This window comes from Panthera tigris, chromosome E1, assembly GCF_018350195.1.
Source record: "Panthera tigris isolate Pti1 chromosome E1, P.tigris_Pti1_mat1.1, whole genome shotgun sequence".
NCBI classification, from domain to species: Eukaryota; Metazoa; Chordata; class Mammalia; order Carnivora; family Felidae; genus Panthera; species Panthera tigris.
In genome coordinates this window covers 53,681,629-53,696,875 of record NC_056673.1, presented here as the reverse complement: position 1 = coordinate 53,696,875, position 15,247 = coordinate 53,681,629, and the positions used below count along the sequence as shown (strand labels likewise).

At 56.2% G+C, this 15,247-nt stretch overlaps 1 protein-coding gene across 2 annotated transcripts in view; it reads left to right on the top strand.

The window, feature by feature from the left end:
- The window catches only part of SDK2 (sidekick cell adhesion molecule 2), a 263,893-nt gene that overhangs the window by 123,060 nt on the left and 125,586 nt on the right, over nt 1-15,247 (top strand). For both annotated transcript variants that reach the window (XM_042965582.1, XM_042965580.1), the window contains exon 2: nt 1,817-1,976. In XM_042965582.1, the coding sequence (XP_042821516.1) occupies nt 1,817-1,976 (160 nt within the window). The remainder of the gene's footprint in view (nt 1-1,816; nt 1,977-15,247) is intronic.

Below are 15,247 nucleotides of genomic sequence, written 5' to 3'. Positions count from 1 at the left end.
GGAGCCTCCCCCCTACTGCCGCACTGCCAGTCGCCCCGCCATCCCCTGCTTTTGGAAGACGGCAGGCCTATCAAGGGAAACCAGCTGGCGGCACTCCTGACATTACTCAGTGCTGGGTAGGGCCTCCCCCCGCCAAATCCTTGTATCGGATGGCAGGGGGAGGGCGGACCACAACGCAGGGGCTGGGGGAGAGGAGCCTCAGTTCCTCCCAAGCTTCCTGGGGAGGATAACTAGGGCTGGGGGATGCAGGGATGCTCGGGGCTTGGTGGTACCCAGCAGGTTCTCAGGAAAGGGCAGCCCCGCCCTCCTCCTCCCAGAGTCATTATCTCGGGCAGGGCAGCCGCTGGAATCAGCCCATCCCAGCTCCTGTTGCTGGGCTCCAGGCAGGCGCCCCGGAGAGCCCGAGCACTGAACTGGAACAGGCGGACGTGATAACAGGTTGCCCAGTGAACTGGGTTACGGAGGTGAGGGGGTCTGAGTGCAGAGCGCGTGTGCACACGTGTGCACGAGCGAGTGTGCAAGCGCCCGCCCCGCCCGCCCCCTCTGATGTTCTGGCTCTGAATCAGCCCCTCATCGCCATCGCCATCGGAGGGATTGAATCACTAGGAGTGTTATTGTTTTAAAACAAACGAGTGATGACAGGAACTAACAGAGGGTTTTTAAAAACACAATTCAAAGGGCTCTCAAACGCTGCTGGGGAATAGGAATGTGCCTTTGAAGTGCGAATGTGCCCATTTGTCAAACAGAGGCAGAGCCGCTGCCTCAGCAGAGTGGGCTGCGGGCAAATGGGTGCCTGCTCGCCTCTCTCCCCTCTGCTGCCACCGGAGGTGGGCGGGGGACCAGGGGACCAGGGGACCAGGGGGGGTGCCACTTCCCCAGCACACTCCCCCAAAAGAGGACCTCCTGAAGGGCTTTGGAAGGCGGTAAGCTGCAGGATGGTTGTCGGGAGTGATGCAGAGATTGGGGGGGGGAGGGGCTCAACACCTGCCTGCCCTGGCTCTCCCTCCGTACACACCCAGGCTTGCCCTCCAGCGGCCCCCACAAAGAGAGCTGGTAGCAGGGATGAGGTTCAAGGAAGGCCCCTCCCCAGTAATCACAAGCTATGCACTCATGAGATTCAGACCTGGGGTGTAGGGTGGGGGCGTGATGCCAGTTGACCCGGCCCCAGACGTATATCGCTGGTGCTCTGAGTGGTCGGTCTGCACTTGAACCCAGGGTGAGGCCTTGACGTGAATGTGAACCCACCTGCAGACCACAGACACCTAATTCTGGCCAAGTCTGAGGGTAAGAGGACAGAAGGATCAAACAACCTGGCGGTGGAGAGGGCCCGCCAGATGGACTCTGCCCATGATGCTTCTGACGGGCTCTCCCAGCCTTAGGGGCAGGACTCAGGACGTCCCTGCCACCCGACACTTGTATCAACCCACCCCTCCCCCGGTTTCCTTGTGACATTTATATTCCCTTTGACCAAAGGGCAGTAAGTGCCCCCAGAATCACAGGGTATCCAGTGGATGGGGATCTCGAGGGGAGAGCGACAGAAAGCACCAGAACAGGGCGGTGGCAGGAGAGGCCGTGAGCCTGGCGCGGTCTGGGAGGAAGAAGGCCGAGAACTGGTTGGTAGGGGTGGAGGACTCCCTCTGAAGATCAAGCTCCGAAGTCAAACCGACCCAAGTTCAAGTCCTTCCCGGCCACGTGACCTTGAGCAAGTTAGCTGGCTGCACCTGCTCTGTCTGCTCAGGGCGCTAGGGCACCACGTGAACAACCACCTGAAGGTGAGCAGTGCTAACTTGTGGCTTTGTGTCTCTGTTTACCACAGATGATGTGGCCCCCTATTTCAAGACGGAGCCGGTGCGAACGCAGGTGCACTTGGAGGGGAACCGCCTGGTGCTCACGTGCATGGCCGAGGGCAGCTGGCCGCTGGAATTCAAGTGGCTCCACAACAGCAGGGAGCTGACCAAGTTCTCGCTGGAGTACAGGCAAGCCTCCCCTCCCCTCCCTCCTGGCTGCCAGAGCCCCTGCTGTGCCCTGAAGGGGAACTAGGGTGGGGGGCCCGTGTGGCCATTTGGGGGACAGGGGTTCCCACACCAGTGCTACTGGGAGGCTGGGGTGGCGGAAGTCGGGGTGGAGGGGGGAAGACAGCCCTGCCCCAGGAGTATGAGGACCCTGCCTTGCTGAGCCCAATGGAGGGTGTCTAGGCAGGGGGCCAGACGGAGTGGCTCATGCAACAAGGATTGAGGTCGGGGAGCTTACTCCCAGCAGCTGGGCTGTGGTCATGCCTGTGACCAGAGCCCCTGCTCCCCAGCCCCCAGGAGAACTCTGCTATCTCCGGGGAGCACTGGGGGGGCTTGGATCCGACACACAGGTGGGGCATGTAGCAACCCGGGATCAGTAAGGGAAGGACGTCTTGTATTTGGGGGCACGGAAGTGGCCTGCCCAAGGCTTTTGGGCTTGTCCCTACTCCATGTTTGTGCCCGTGCCCTGAACTCTGGACTGGCCCTTCCCTCCCCAGGACACTGCCAAATGGGGAGAACGGAGAGGAGGGAGGGGCACAGGGTCTTAGTGAAGGGGGATTGCCGCCAGAAGCGTGAGCAACGGGCAGCTGGGCCCCCCAAGCCCGGCCTGGCCTCCGGCCTTTCCTCCTGGCAATCCCTCCCTCCTCCCTCCGGCATCTCCACCTGCTTTCACCGCCTCCCCACCCCTGTGGCTGGTGATTAATCCCCAGGCCTGATGTGCATAATCGGTTTTGTTGGGGAAACAAGATTGTCTTGCCCTGGGGATGTTGATACAGATCTGCCGCCAGGGACCAGAATGCAAATAACAGGACGGTACTTAATTACTGGCCGATCTGTCCTTTCCAGAGAACCGTCCTTTTCTTTGCCAAGCAGGGAGGCCAGAGTTCAGGGCGACAACCCCCCACCCTGCCCCTTCCTCATCCCTTCTGCCCCAACCCTGGACTGGATCGGCTGGTGGACGTGGCCACTTTGTCAGAGGAGGGAGCTGGAGGGTCCAGGACAGGAGGACCACATTCCCCTCTGGATGGTGAGAGGCCAAGGAAGCAGGGGGCCTTCCAGTGCTGGCCACTCTGGGCGTTGGGTCTCCAGGGAGCCCACAAGGGAGACCAGGGGTGTCCCCCTGAGCAGACTCTGTGGCGGTTTGCACCCGGGGACCCAGAGCGCTCCTGGCTGCTACCTGGCGTCCCTGGGGCAGTTTTGACACCACAGGTGTAAGTGGCCTCCCAGCCTGCCCCTGACTTCTTCTGGCAGGAGGAGGAGGGTTGGGACTGCTAGGCTGCCAGTGTGGACGGTACACAGGGACAGCTGCTAAGGATCAGCTTAAGGATCAGACTTGCCCATGGATGCAACGGGCTTCCTCTGAAAACAGCTCTTTGTCTTGGAGGCGTCCAGGTAGTGGTCAGGGCCCCAGCTATTGATGATGGTAACGATCATCGGAATCACTGCCAATGAAAAGGAATTAACTACCTGGCAGGCGTTATGTGCGCCCTGTGTGATTATCTCATTCAATCCTGCCAGCCATCCTTTGAGAACGTTCGGTTATTTTTCCCATTCGACAGATGGGCAGACTGGGGCTCAGAGACATTAAACACTTCCCCCAAGGTCAGATGGTTGAGCTGGGCTTCAAATAGAAGTCGTCCGGCTCCAGGGCTGGAAATTCTTTACATCCAGCCTCTCGCTGAGGAAGGACTGTGACCGTAGCTTCCTTAATATGCATCCCAAGCAGCCTCTACTAAGTGTGCTTTGCAGGTTCTAGAAAACAAAGCAGAGAGGGGAATGCAAATACCGTTGAGCCTTGAACAGCATGGGCTGAGCCACACGGGTCCACTAACACGCGGGCGTTTTTGATAAATACAGCGCACACAGCACTGTAAATGTATTTTCTCTTTCGTACCGTGTTCGTAATAACATTTTCTTTTCTCTGGCTTACTTTCCTGGAAGACTACAGTATGTGATACATATAGCGTACAAAATAACGTGAGAATTGACGGTTAATGCTATCGGGAAGGCTTCCGGCCAACGTAGGTCTTAGTAGTTCAGTTGGAGGGGCGTGGGGAGTCAGAAGTCAAGCATGGATTTTTGACCGCACGGGGGTCGGCTCTGTCTCTTACGTTGTCTGTGGGTGAGCTGTGTTCTGTTTCAGAGTTTTGGTTGGGTGGAAATTTCAGGGGGACGCAAACACGTGTCCGGGGGGGAAAGTCATCCCCTTGCCTCCTCACCCAGGAAGGCTGGCCGTGACGGCACGGCAGCCACCGGGTGCCCGAGTACAAGTCGGTCGGGATTTTGTTCTAATCAAATATGTGCTGTGCCCATAAGAAAGGTCTCTTCTCCGGGCGCCGGGGTTGGCTCAGTCGGTTGAGCGTCCGACTCTTGATTTGGGCTCATGGTTTGTGAGTTCGAGTGAGCCCCGCCTCAGACTCTGCGCTGACAGCGTGGAGCCTGCTTGGGATTCTGTCTCCCTCTCTCTCTGCCCCTCCCTCCCCTCTCAAAATAAATAAATAAACTTAAAAAAAAAAAAGGAAAGGAAAAGAATTAGTTGTAGACATCATGTCACTTCACCCCTAAGTAGAATTTCCCGAGAATAAGGCATTGCCCTATAGAACCAATGTGCAATTTTCACACTCAGAAAATTTCACAGCGAGGGGCGCCTGGGTGGCTCGGTCAGTTGAGCGTCCGACTCTTGATTTGGGCTCAGGTCATGATCCCAGGGTCAAGGGATCGAGCCCCACATCAGGCTCTGTGCTGAGCATGGTTGAGATTCTCTTTCTCTCTCCCTCTACCCCTCTACCCCCCGCCTCAAAAGAAAAATTTTAAATTAAAAAAAAAAAAAAGAATGGAAAATTTCACATTGATACCTCTGTCCCAATTATGTCCTTTGTGGCCATTTTTATTATTGTTTGATACAAGATCTCATCAAGGACCACACATGAAATGTGGTTGTAATGACTCTTTAGACTCCTGAAATCTAGAACTATCCCTCATTGTTTCTTGCTACCTTTCACGGCGTTGACATTTCTAAGAGCTCAGCCAGTTTTGCAGAATGTCCCCTAGGGTAGATCTGTCCAGTTACATCCTCCTGATTAGATTCAGGTTAAACCTTCTTGGCAAGAAAATTACCCAGATGTGAGTCCTTCGTGCTTCATACCTGAAGACACTTCCTGTCACTTTGCCCCATTATTGGTGAGGTTACGTTTGATCAGCTGGTCAAGGTGATTTGCACCAGATTTCTCCACCGTCAAGGTCTGGAGGTATCGTTTTCCCTTTGTTTTTTTGTTTGTTTTGTGTGTGTGTGTGTGTGTGTGTGTGTGTGTGTGTGTGTGTGTGTGTGTTTTAATGTTTATCTTTATTTTTGAGACCGAGAGAGACAGCATGAGCAGGGGAGAGGCAGAGAGAGAGGGAGACACAGAATCAGAAGCGGGCTCCAGGCTCTGCGCTGTCAGCACAGAGCCCAACACAGGGCTCGAACTCGCCAACTGCAAGATCATGACCCAAGCCGAAGTCGGACGCTCAACCGACTGAGCCACCCAGGTGCCCCTTCCCTTTGAGGGATAACTCGAAACTGTGACTCTTCTCCTCCCCAGAAATCTCTCACTCGGTGGTTGAGTATCCACTGAGGAGTCTAACCTGAATCAGTTATTACCTTTGTGGTTGTGATAAGCAGATTTTCTACTTCTATCTTTCCTTTTACTTTTATTTGTCATTTTGGCGGGGGGGGGAGTAATCTTTTTTTTTTAATTTACATCCAAATTAGTTGGCATATAGTGCAACAATGATTTCAGGAGTAGATTCCTTAGTGCCCCTTACCCATTTAGCCCCTCCCCCTTCCCACAACCCCTCCTGTAACCCTTAGTTTGTTCTCCCTATTTATGAGTCTCTTCTGTTTTGTCCCCCTCCCTGTTTTGATATTATTTTTGTTTCCCTTCCCTTATGTTCATTTGTTTTGTCTCTTAAAGTCCTCCTATGAGTGAAGTCATATGATATTTGTCTTTCTCAGACTAATTTCACTTAGCGTAATACCCTCCAGTTCCATCCGCATAGTTACAGATGGCAAGATTTCATTCTTTTTGATCGCCGAGTAATACTCCATTGTGTGTGTGTGTGTGTGTGTGTATACCACATCTTTATCCGTTCATCCATCGATGGACATTTGGGCTCTTTCCATACTTTGGCTATTGCTGATAGTGCTGCTATAAACATGGGGGTGCACGCGTCCCTTCGAAACAGCACACCTGTATCCCTTGGATAAACGCCTAGTAGTGCAGTTGCTGGGTCGTAGGGTAGTTCTATTTTTAGTTTTTTGAGGAACCTCCATACCGTTTTCCAGAGTGGCTGCACCAGCTTGCATGCCCAATTTGTCATTCTTTTATAAAAAGGATCTTCCCTTTCTCACCTTCCTTTAAAATAATTTAGCATCAGTATGAACTGACGGATTATTTTTCTCATTCAGTGTGTTTCAATCTATCCCTGTCATTCTTCACTTTGATGCTCCGTAGTAACCCATAATCGGCCCGTGGAGCTTCCTCGAGCTGGATCCTGGGTCTTTTTGACATGTCGCTATTGGATTTCTAGCACTTTCTTGTTTTTTGGCTCAATAAAATATACCGGATTCACCTTTGAAATAAGTGCATACTGAAAATTGCAACCCAGAGGAGTTTGGCCGGCTTATCCCCTGCTTCTCCGACCACCGCTTGCCGCTGAGAACTTCCTAGTCTCTTGCGAACCCCAGGGCTTGAGTTGGGTGATAATATCCAATTTTCAGGCAGAAAGATGGCTGAATTTACTCAGCAAGTTGAGAGAAAATAAGATTGGAAGTGCCGCCATAAATTCCACTATGTTTCCTACTCTGTCTCCAAAGGAACAACGTTACATTCACATCCACTCTCCACCGGCCTTCATTCTCAGTGGGATCTGAAACAGAATGGCCGTGGCGTGTGTGCACGTGTGTGACACCCACACGAAGGAAAGCCTGCCGCATCCTTCTGAGGACGAATGACCGTGGGGGGCAGAATGGAAATAGCATGGACCTCAGAGTTGGGCCCCCTGAATACAGTCACCCTCCTACCACTTCCTGGCTCTGGGCCTTGGGCGGAATTAGCCACCCTGCCTCTCGGAATCGGGAGCAGTAATGCCCACTCTAGAAAGTTCCAGTAAGAATTCAGTGAGATTCTACGGGACAAGCCCAGTCCCTGCTGCAACAGGCATGAAATAAACAGCACCTGCTAGGATTATACAAAGTGTTTGTCTCGGTAGAATAGCAGGACAGATCTGGTAACAAACCAGCCGGACCTCGGGACCTCGTGTGCAAGCGAGCACATCTCCTCCTAGGTGGTCATGGGGGCTCTGTGCACCTGTCCGATGACACTGTTATGGTCCAGGACCCTCTTTAGAGCTCTTTTTGTGGTCAAGTGCTGTGAGAGCCCCTTGTTGGTGACATATGTTACCATGGTTTTTGGTAAACCATGGCTGGTTTTGAAGCCAGCCTTGAATTCCCAGTTTGAGAGTTCGGGGTACCGCTGTGGGTATAAAGCATTATCAGACTCTGAGGAAATGAGATCTCTTTTCCCATGTGGGTGGGATACTGCCTGGGAAGACCGTCCCAAAGGGTTGGGCACTGCCCCCACTGCCACCCCTCCACCAGTGGGACAGGTGCACGGCCTCTCACAGTGGCTCTTGGTGTGTGTTGGGGTGGGTGGGAGGAGGTTGAACACAATACTTACTTGGAAGTATACGCTCTAATGTGTTTGTTAGCCTCTGTACATGCGCACACGTGTGGGGGGGTGGGTAGGTAGTTGGGTGGGTGGGTGTGATTCCTTCAGGCTCTTGTTTAACCATCGTGAGTCTATGTCTGGGTGAAGCACATTGGCCTGTTAGCCTAACTTCCTGACTGGGTGGGCTGGTAGCTCATGAAGGTCAGGCCCTCTTGTGCTGCCCCTGGAGTCTCTTCCCTCAGATCACTCTCCCCTATTCCCTCCCCTCGGCACCCCTCCTCTGCCCTCTCTTCCCCGCCTTCCACCCTCCAGGGCCCTCTCCCCAAGTCGAATCAATTCTGCCTCACTTTGCATCATCCACTGAACCAGCCAGAACTGTGTGGCTGGGGACAACCCACACACGCGCACACACACACACACACACACACACACACACACACACACTTAGATTCCCACACATGGTTAACTGAACATACATCATCTCACAGCAGCACTAGGTGAGTGTTATTACCGTCATTTTGCAAAATGAGGAGACTGGAGCTCGGAGAAGTTCTGGAACTTGCCTTGGGTCATGAAGAGAGCAAGTGGCAGATCCAGGAAGGCTGTGTGACCCGTGTGGGTTCTTGTCCCACCTGTGTAGACGCACACGGGGTCCTGACGGGGCTCCTTCTGCCACGGTCCTGTCACCGTACGCCATTCCTCTGCCCTGAGAGGGCAGGAAGCCAGGGGCCCCGCAGACCCTGAGATGAGCAGGCATGAGGAGGTAAGACGAGTGGAGGCCGAGTCCAGACTCTGAGGCCCCGGCTGGCCCCTGGCTGGCGTGGAGAAGAGCAGGTGTGTGGAGGGGAAGCTCAGAAGAGCCAGGCAGGACACTGGCCAGCCCCAGGCTGCGTCCCCAGCCCCACGGCCAGGCTGATGTCCCTTGTGGGGGAGCTGTGGTATCAGGGCACTGCCCGCGGGCTCAGCGGCAGAGAGAAGAAAGCCCCGTGGCTGAGGCAGAGACCCACGCATGCTGCAGCCCTCGCTATGGGCACAAAGCAGGGGACACATGGGGGGCAGCTGCAGCCTTTGAAATTCTTCAGAGAAGAGGATGAAGAGAAACTCTCCGGGCCAGCTGCTTTGTCTCTGGCTTGTCCTCTGGCCTCCCCTTAGAAGTGAGAGCAGGCGGCCGAGGCCAAGGATACAGAGGCCAGCGGGCTCCTGGCAGGTGCTGGAGCATATACCACGTGGGTGCCCAGAACTGAGCCAACCTCTAACTAACAGCGGTTCTGAGAGATTAACGCTATTATTATCTCCACCTCCTAGTTGGGAGTCCCAGCTCAGAGAGATTCAGCAACTTACCCGAGGTCACACAGCCAGACCTGGGAAGTCAGGTTTTACCCAGGGTCTTTTGGACCCCGAGCCTGCATCCCACCCTCTGCTCCAAGCTGTCTTGCTGTGTTTGTCTCCCCCACCAACAGTGGCAGCATTGCAGGGCTCAACTTTCCGGGGATGGCCCCCGCCAGCCTCCTAAACCAGTGCAGGGGAACTAGTCACAGCTAACACAAGGAGCTTACGTGGGCCCAGCCCCGTCTCAAGGACTTCACGTGTGTTAACTCTTGATGACGAACGCTTCAAGTGACCATGTACCCCATGCCAGGCCGTGCGCCAGCCCCTTTCCCGTAGGCACCTGTTCTCAATCCCCGTGCATCAGCAGCTCCTACAGGAGAGTCGTCTTAGTAGGGAGGGACGTGGGGCTTCAAGACTGAAGTCTCTGAACCAAGATGAGAGCCAGATCCTCTCCCTCCAGGTTTGATGGAGGAACATCAGGGGATGCTACTTTGCTCAGTCGCAAGGCACGGATCTGGGACTCTCTGCCCACCTGGCACACAGCTGGTCAAGGAGGACAGTCAGGAAAGGCAGTGCCAGCCCCGCCCTTCCCACCACCCTTGGGAAAGATTTATTCTAGCCGAGGAGCAGGACTCGTGGCTCATGTGCACCCAGACTGAGGAGGGACAGCAGGTGTAAAGGCCTAGAGAAGTTGGGGGCAGCTTGTGGAAGATATCGAACTTGAATCCGGAGGGGAAGAGGCATTGGCGGGACGGGAAGTGAACGGGTGGAGCTCCCCTGGAGTGTAGACATTGGGTGCTAAATAAGACAGGGGAGCCCTGACCCCCATAGAGTGTGCAGTGCGGGATGGAAACAGCACTCAGTAACTCTTCACGTAATGCCGGACTCCAGTTTCGACAAGCGCCATCAAGGTGAAGGACAGGTCGGAGAAGGTGTCACTGGGGACGCTGAGAATGAGCAGGGTTAGGCAGAGCTAGAAGAGGCAGAAGTGGGGCTTTGGAGACAGCCGTGTGCGCAGACAGAGGAACTGAAAGAAAGCTGGCACGGACAGGAGGTCAGGATGCTGGAGAAGCGGCCAGGGTCAGTCAAGTCGGGGCTCGCTGGCGCTCCCGGGGAGCTCTTCTCTTAGGCCAAAAGCTGTGTGGGGCCCTTGACTCGTTTTTCACAGAGAAGGGCCATGATCAGGTGTCCATTTCTAAACCCTGTAGCCAGGCACCGGGGCGGAGAGTGGACTGGAGGAGGACAGGCGAACCCCCGGGGTGGACAGGGGTGATGGGAGGCGGGTGGCCGGGCCATCTTGGAGACAGTGGGGAGCGGAGGAACGGAGGGGTCTGACACATATCCAGGAGGCAGAACTGAGCAGACGTGACGAGGGGCTGGACGTGCGGGTGAGGGAGGAAGGCAGGTGGAGAGGCAGGGACTTGGTGGAAGAAACCCTGGAAAAGCAGGGACACCGTGGGGAGTCTCCGTGCTCCCCTTGGGTGCGTGGAGAAACACCGGGTAGCAGCATCCAGCAGGCGAGGAAGATACGCGCGCCTGGGGTGGGGAAGGAAAGCCCAAGCTGAAGATCTTGACTTAGGGATCACTGACATCAGCGTGACAGCGGACCCCGTGGGAACGGGCAGGGCGAGAGAGCAGACGTAGCGCGGAGGAAAGAGCCTCAGGGCCCCCGAAAGCAAATAAACAAAAGAGGTGGGAACCTGCCCAACGGAATGAAAGCAAGAGGCCAAGACAGAGATCAGGGTGTCACAGAACGGGGAGGGGGTTTTGAGAAGGACCGAGTGGCCGGCTGTGTGTCGACGGCTGTGGGACACTAACAACGGTCAGCTAGGTGTAGGGACATAGGGGAGCTTAGGGACAGTGAGGGGGGCTGGATGAAGAGCCAGTGAAGGGGAAGATGTGAACGTGGCGGGGGGGCGAGACTGGGCCAGCGATGCTGCCCTGCGATCAGGGAGACATGGCCGGCACAGGATGGCGGAGGAAGGATCACGACTGCCAGGAGGGACATTCTGGGCTGCGTCCTGCAGGAGGCGGGCGGTCTTTGGAGGGTTTGGGTCAAGGGCGCCTCAGGCCCCTGTGTGCCCTGGTCCTGCCCCTCTTCCCAGTCTCCTCCCTCACCCACGTCCTTGGCTAATGGGCGGAATGAGTCCTCTCCTGATGGTGTCTACTGTTCAGGACCACCTGCCTTTACCTCTCCCCAGTGACCTGCACTGTCCTCACTCACTTTTGCTGCCTGATCTTCCAAGGCTCAGTGCGAGCATCCCCCCCAGTAGGAGTCCCTGTCTTGACTGTGACTCAGTGTATGCCTTTGGGCAAATGACTTAAGCCCTGCCTCAGCTGCCCAGTCTGTTAAATGGGAATAATAACACCAGTTATTATAGGCTACCTCCCGGAGGGTCATGAGTGTCACGGAAGGTTAAGTGTATGGAAGGGTGGCTGGTCATCGATGGCTGTGTAAGCGGAAATGGCGGCCTTCCAGGCCACCAAGCGAACACCACCCACCATGTCCACACCGCGGGGCAGGCTGTCCCCGCCTCCTTCTGTCTGGCCACACTCTCCTCCCAGTGCTTGTAGGAGGCTCCGGACCCCTCTTCCTCAACAAAGCCAGACCCTCCCCTCCCCCCCAACCCCATTGCCAGCCTCTTTGGAGATAAACTCTGATTTGGCCATGAGTTTGGACATCCTGTCTGAAAATTGAAGGCTGCCGGTGAGGAAGCTGAAGTGCAGGAATTAGTTATGATGGGCATAAATTGAATTTTAATAGAGATGTACGTGGCCTGGAGCCAGTGTACTCAGGCAGAGGGAAGGTAGTAATTAAAAGTTAACGAGTTTAGAAATGTCGTAATCCTCGGGGAGGGATGGGGGAGGTGGGCTGGGAGGAGAAAGAGGCCCCCAGCCAAGCGTGCTGTCCTTCCCCTGACCCAGAGGCCCCCCTCCCGCTCCGCCGGAGCCCGGGAAGGGAGGAGGGGTGCAGGGAGCCCAGCCAGCCCCGCACCTGCACACACAGGGCCGGCTTTCAACGATGGGGGAGGGAGCAGGGTTAGAGGGACCCCCCAGATGATACCCTGTGCCGCCCACGAGGAAGACCGTGACCAGAGCAGGGTTTCTCAGCCCGGGCACTGTTAACATTGGTGGCAGATTGCGTTTTGTCGTGGGGACTACCGCGTGGACGGCAGGGGGGGTTAGCGGCACCCCTGGTCTCCACGCACTACATCCCAGTAGCCCCCTCCCTGAAATGTGACAGCCAGAAATGTCTCCAGCACCACCAAGTGTGCCTTAGAGGGCCACATCCACCCCATTGAGAACCAGTGGTCGAGAGCAAGGTGCCAGTGCCGCCCCCCCTGCCCAGACTCTCCCAGCTGGAGCCACCAGAGCTTCCCGGGTGCGAGCAGGCATCCAGTCCCACACCCTAGAGTCGGCGGCTGGCTTGGCATTGGGGGACATGAGGGTGGAACTGGCTGGCCACCCTCCAGCCCCTTGTGGGGGGAGGGGTCTCTCCTCCCCCACCCGGTCCAAATCGATGGGACTTCCTGTTGCAATAGAACTGCTTTCCTTCCACGCTCCATTTGTTGCCCGGGCATGGGATGCACGGGCAGGTAGGACAGATCCATTGCACAGATGAGAATATGGAGGCTCGGAGAGACCCAAGTTCATTTACCCAGTGGGCAGAAGGGTCCGCTCCCGAGGTGTAAATAAGGAGTCCTAGTCGACTCTAGGTGAGGAGCTTGGGCTGGAAGACAAGCTGGCATCTCAGTTACCTGGAGCGGCCATGACCCCTGTCCCCACAGGGGCCCAGGATCGCTGGGGTGGGGGCCTCCCCCTGCTTTGGGACAGCTTCTTCCTGGCCACGGGGGATTGCTGGTGAGTGACAGGAGAAGCCGGGAGAGAAGCGACAGGGAGAGAGCCCCGCAGGGTCAGGGCAGGTAGTGGGCAGCGAGGGGCACAGCTGGCTCCCTGTGCCTCAGGTTGACGCGGCAATAATTATGTCAATTAAGATGAATAAGTTCGAAATGTAAGGGGGAAAAGGGAAACAAGAAGCAAAAGTCTCAGAAACATTGGCTGTCTCAGTTTCCATAGCAACCTGTCTCCTCACATCCTCACTAATGGGTCCTGGCTTGGGGAGGAAGTGGGCCCCCCACTCCCGCCAGGGCCAGAGACTCGTGGTGGGTGTCACCTCGCTGGACCCCAGCTGAGGCCTCGGGGAGGTGGGGGCACAAGCCCGGAGCCGTGACACCGTCACGTGGCCACAGAACGATGGCCCGGTTGGCATCTAGGCTGAGCCCTCCATCCTGCAGCTGGGACTCTCCGTAGCCAGGAGACGAAAGTGACTTTCCTCAGGGACCAGACCGGGTGGGAGGGTCAGAGCTGCCATTCAAACCCAGGCTCCCTGCACCAGCATCCGGGGCTGCTGGGGTCTGACCGGGCTACCCAGTTGTGCAGAGTTCTGGTCTGGTAGAGAGCAAAGACTCCAGGATCCAGGTTGATTTGGTGATGTTTTCCTCATCAGGCTGAACCCCTCAGGAGGTGGGAGGGATGCCCTGTGCTGGGGGAGGCGGTTCTGGCCTCCCCTCTCTCTGCCCTTGGATGTCTTCTGAGTTCTCCCAGTGTCCCCACGGCTTCAGAGCACCACCCTGAGGAGTCATGGCCCCGAGAGCCCTTGCAGGGGCGGGGGGGCAGGGAGGACATTCCAGGCATCATGGGTTCCCCCGAAGCTGGGGCAGGCAGAGAGAAGCTGCTGTCTTTCTTCTGCGGACATGGTAGGTAGGCACAGCTCTGGGTGTCCCACCACAGCCCACACACGGGCCACCCGCAGGACCCATCACACGGGCGCCCATGGTGTGTGCTCACTCATCAGCGTCCCGGTGGGTCACGCCCACAGGCGGCCCGAGGAACCCACAAAGCAGTAACTACACTTCCAATTTTATAGATGCAGAAACTGACACCCAAGGGGTAAAGTTAACACATCCAGGGTTATGCTGCAAATTAGGGATGAGGCCAGGGATGTGCACCGGCTGCCAGCTTCACTGCCGGAACATTCTAGAACACACAGGTGTGTGCACACAAGCCACGCCCTCTCTTCCCCACCCTCCCCTCCTCCCACTTGGCAGTGACTGACAGATTCTCCAGAGCCCGTCCCAGCAGCCCTGGGACAGGTGGCCTGGGGACCCAGACCCCCCACAGTACGGGACGGAACACGCTGGAGAAGTGCTCACTACCGCTTTAATGAAAGGCCCCCCCCAAGAAAGCTCTTCTCTGATGAGCTGAGGCTATTTATTTCTGCCACAAGGAAACTTAACATGCAAATTAGGAAGGGCTTGATCATTCATCACCTGAAATTGACACATTTGAATCTGGCCTGAATCCCTGGGAACCGGTGCACAGAGATGGGCGTAGGGTGGACATGTGCGGCCCAAGGTCCTTAGGGAGGCAGGGAGGGGTGGCGTCCATCAGAGGCACATATGTTTTTTATCTGGGATAGTCCAATGTGTGAGATGTTCATTCCTTCTCCCCACACGTCTGGACTGGAGACCCCAGCGTGCCCTAAGAACGCCCCCTCCCCAGATCTTCCTGTGGGCCTCTCCCTCATTGGCTTTCAGCCAGGACACAGAAACTAATGAGATCTCGACTCAGTTATGCGCTCAGGCAGGCAAATGGTCTAGACAGGTGCCTGGGGAGTTGGTAATGACCCCTGCTTCCTGGGGGCTGACTCCCCTCTCCCCACCCATACCCCTCAGAGCCCCTTTCTGGCCCATGTGTGGGATTTCTCTGTGTGGGAGGGTTCAAGCGGTCTCTGCCCTGTGTCTTTGTCCCCATCAAGAGAAGTCGCTGCAATGGCCCGCTTTTCTGCCCTCTGGCTCATAGGGTACCGAGGTGTCTGTGACTTTGAATTTCCCACTCTGGCCAAGAGAGAGACCTGCTCCCAGCCGGCTGCCCAAGTCTCCTGCCCCACAGAGCCTCCTGGGAGTGGTAGGAGGGGTGGGGGTTGGGAACAGGAGTTTCAGCTCCAACTGGCGTCTCTGGGGGCTCAGTGTCAGCGGGAGCGGGGGTGGGGGGGGGTGGGGATCATCCAGGGCTTAGGAAATGGAGAGGCCATTCTTCCTGCAGAATGGGGGAAGGGTGACCAAAAGAGATCATCTCACCAAAGATCTTGAGCAGACCGTGGAGGTCTGCACCTGCTCCTTTACCCTTGACCCCTAG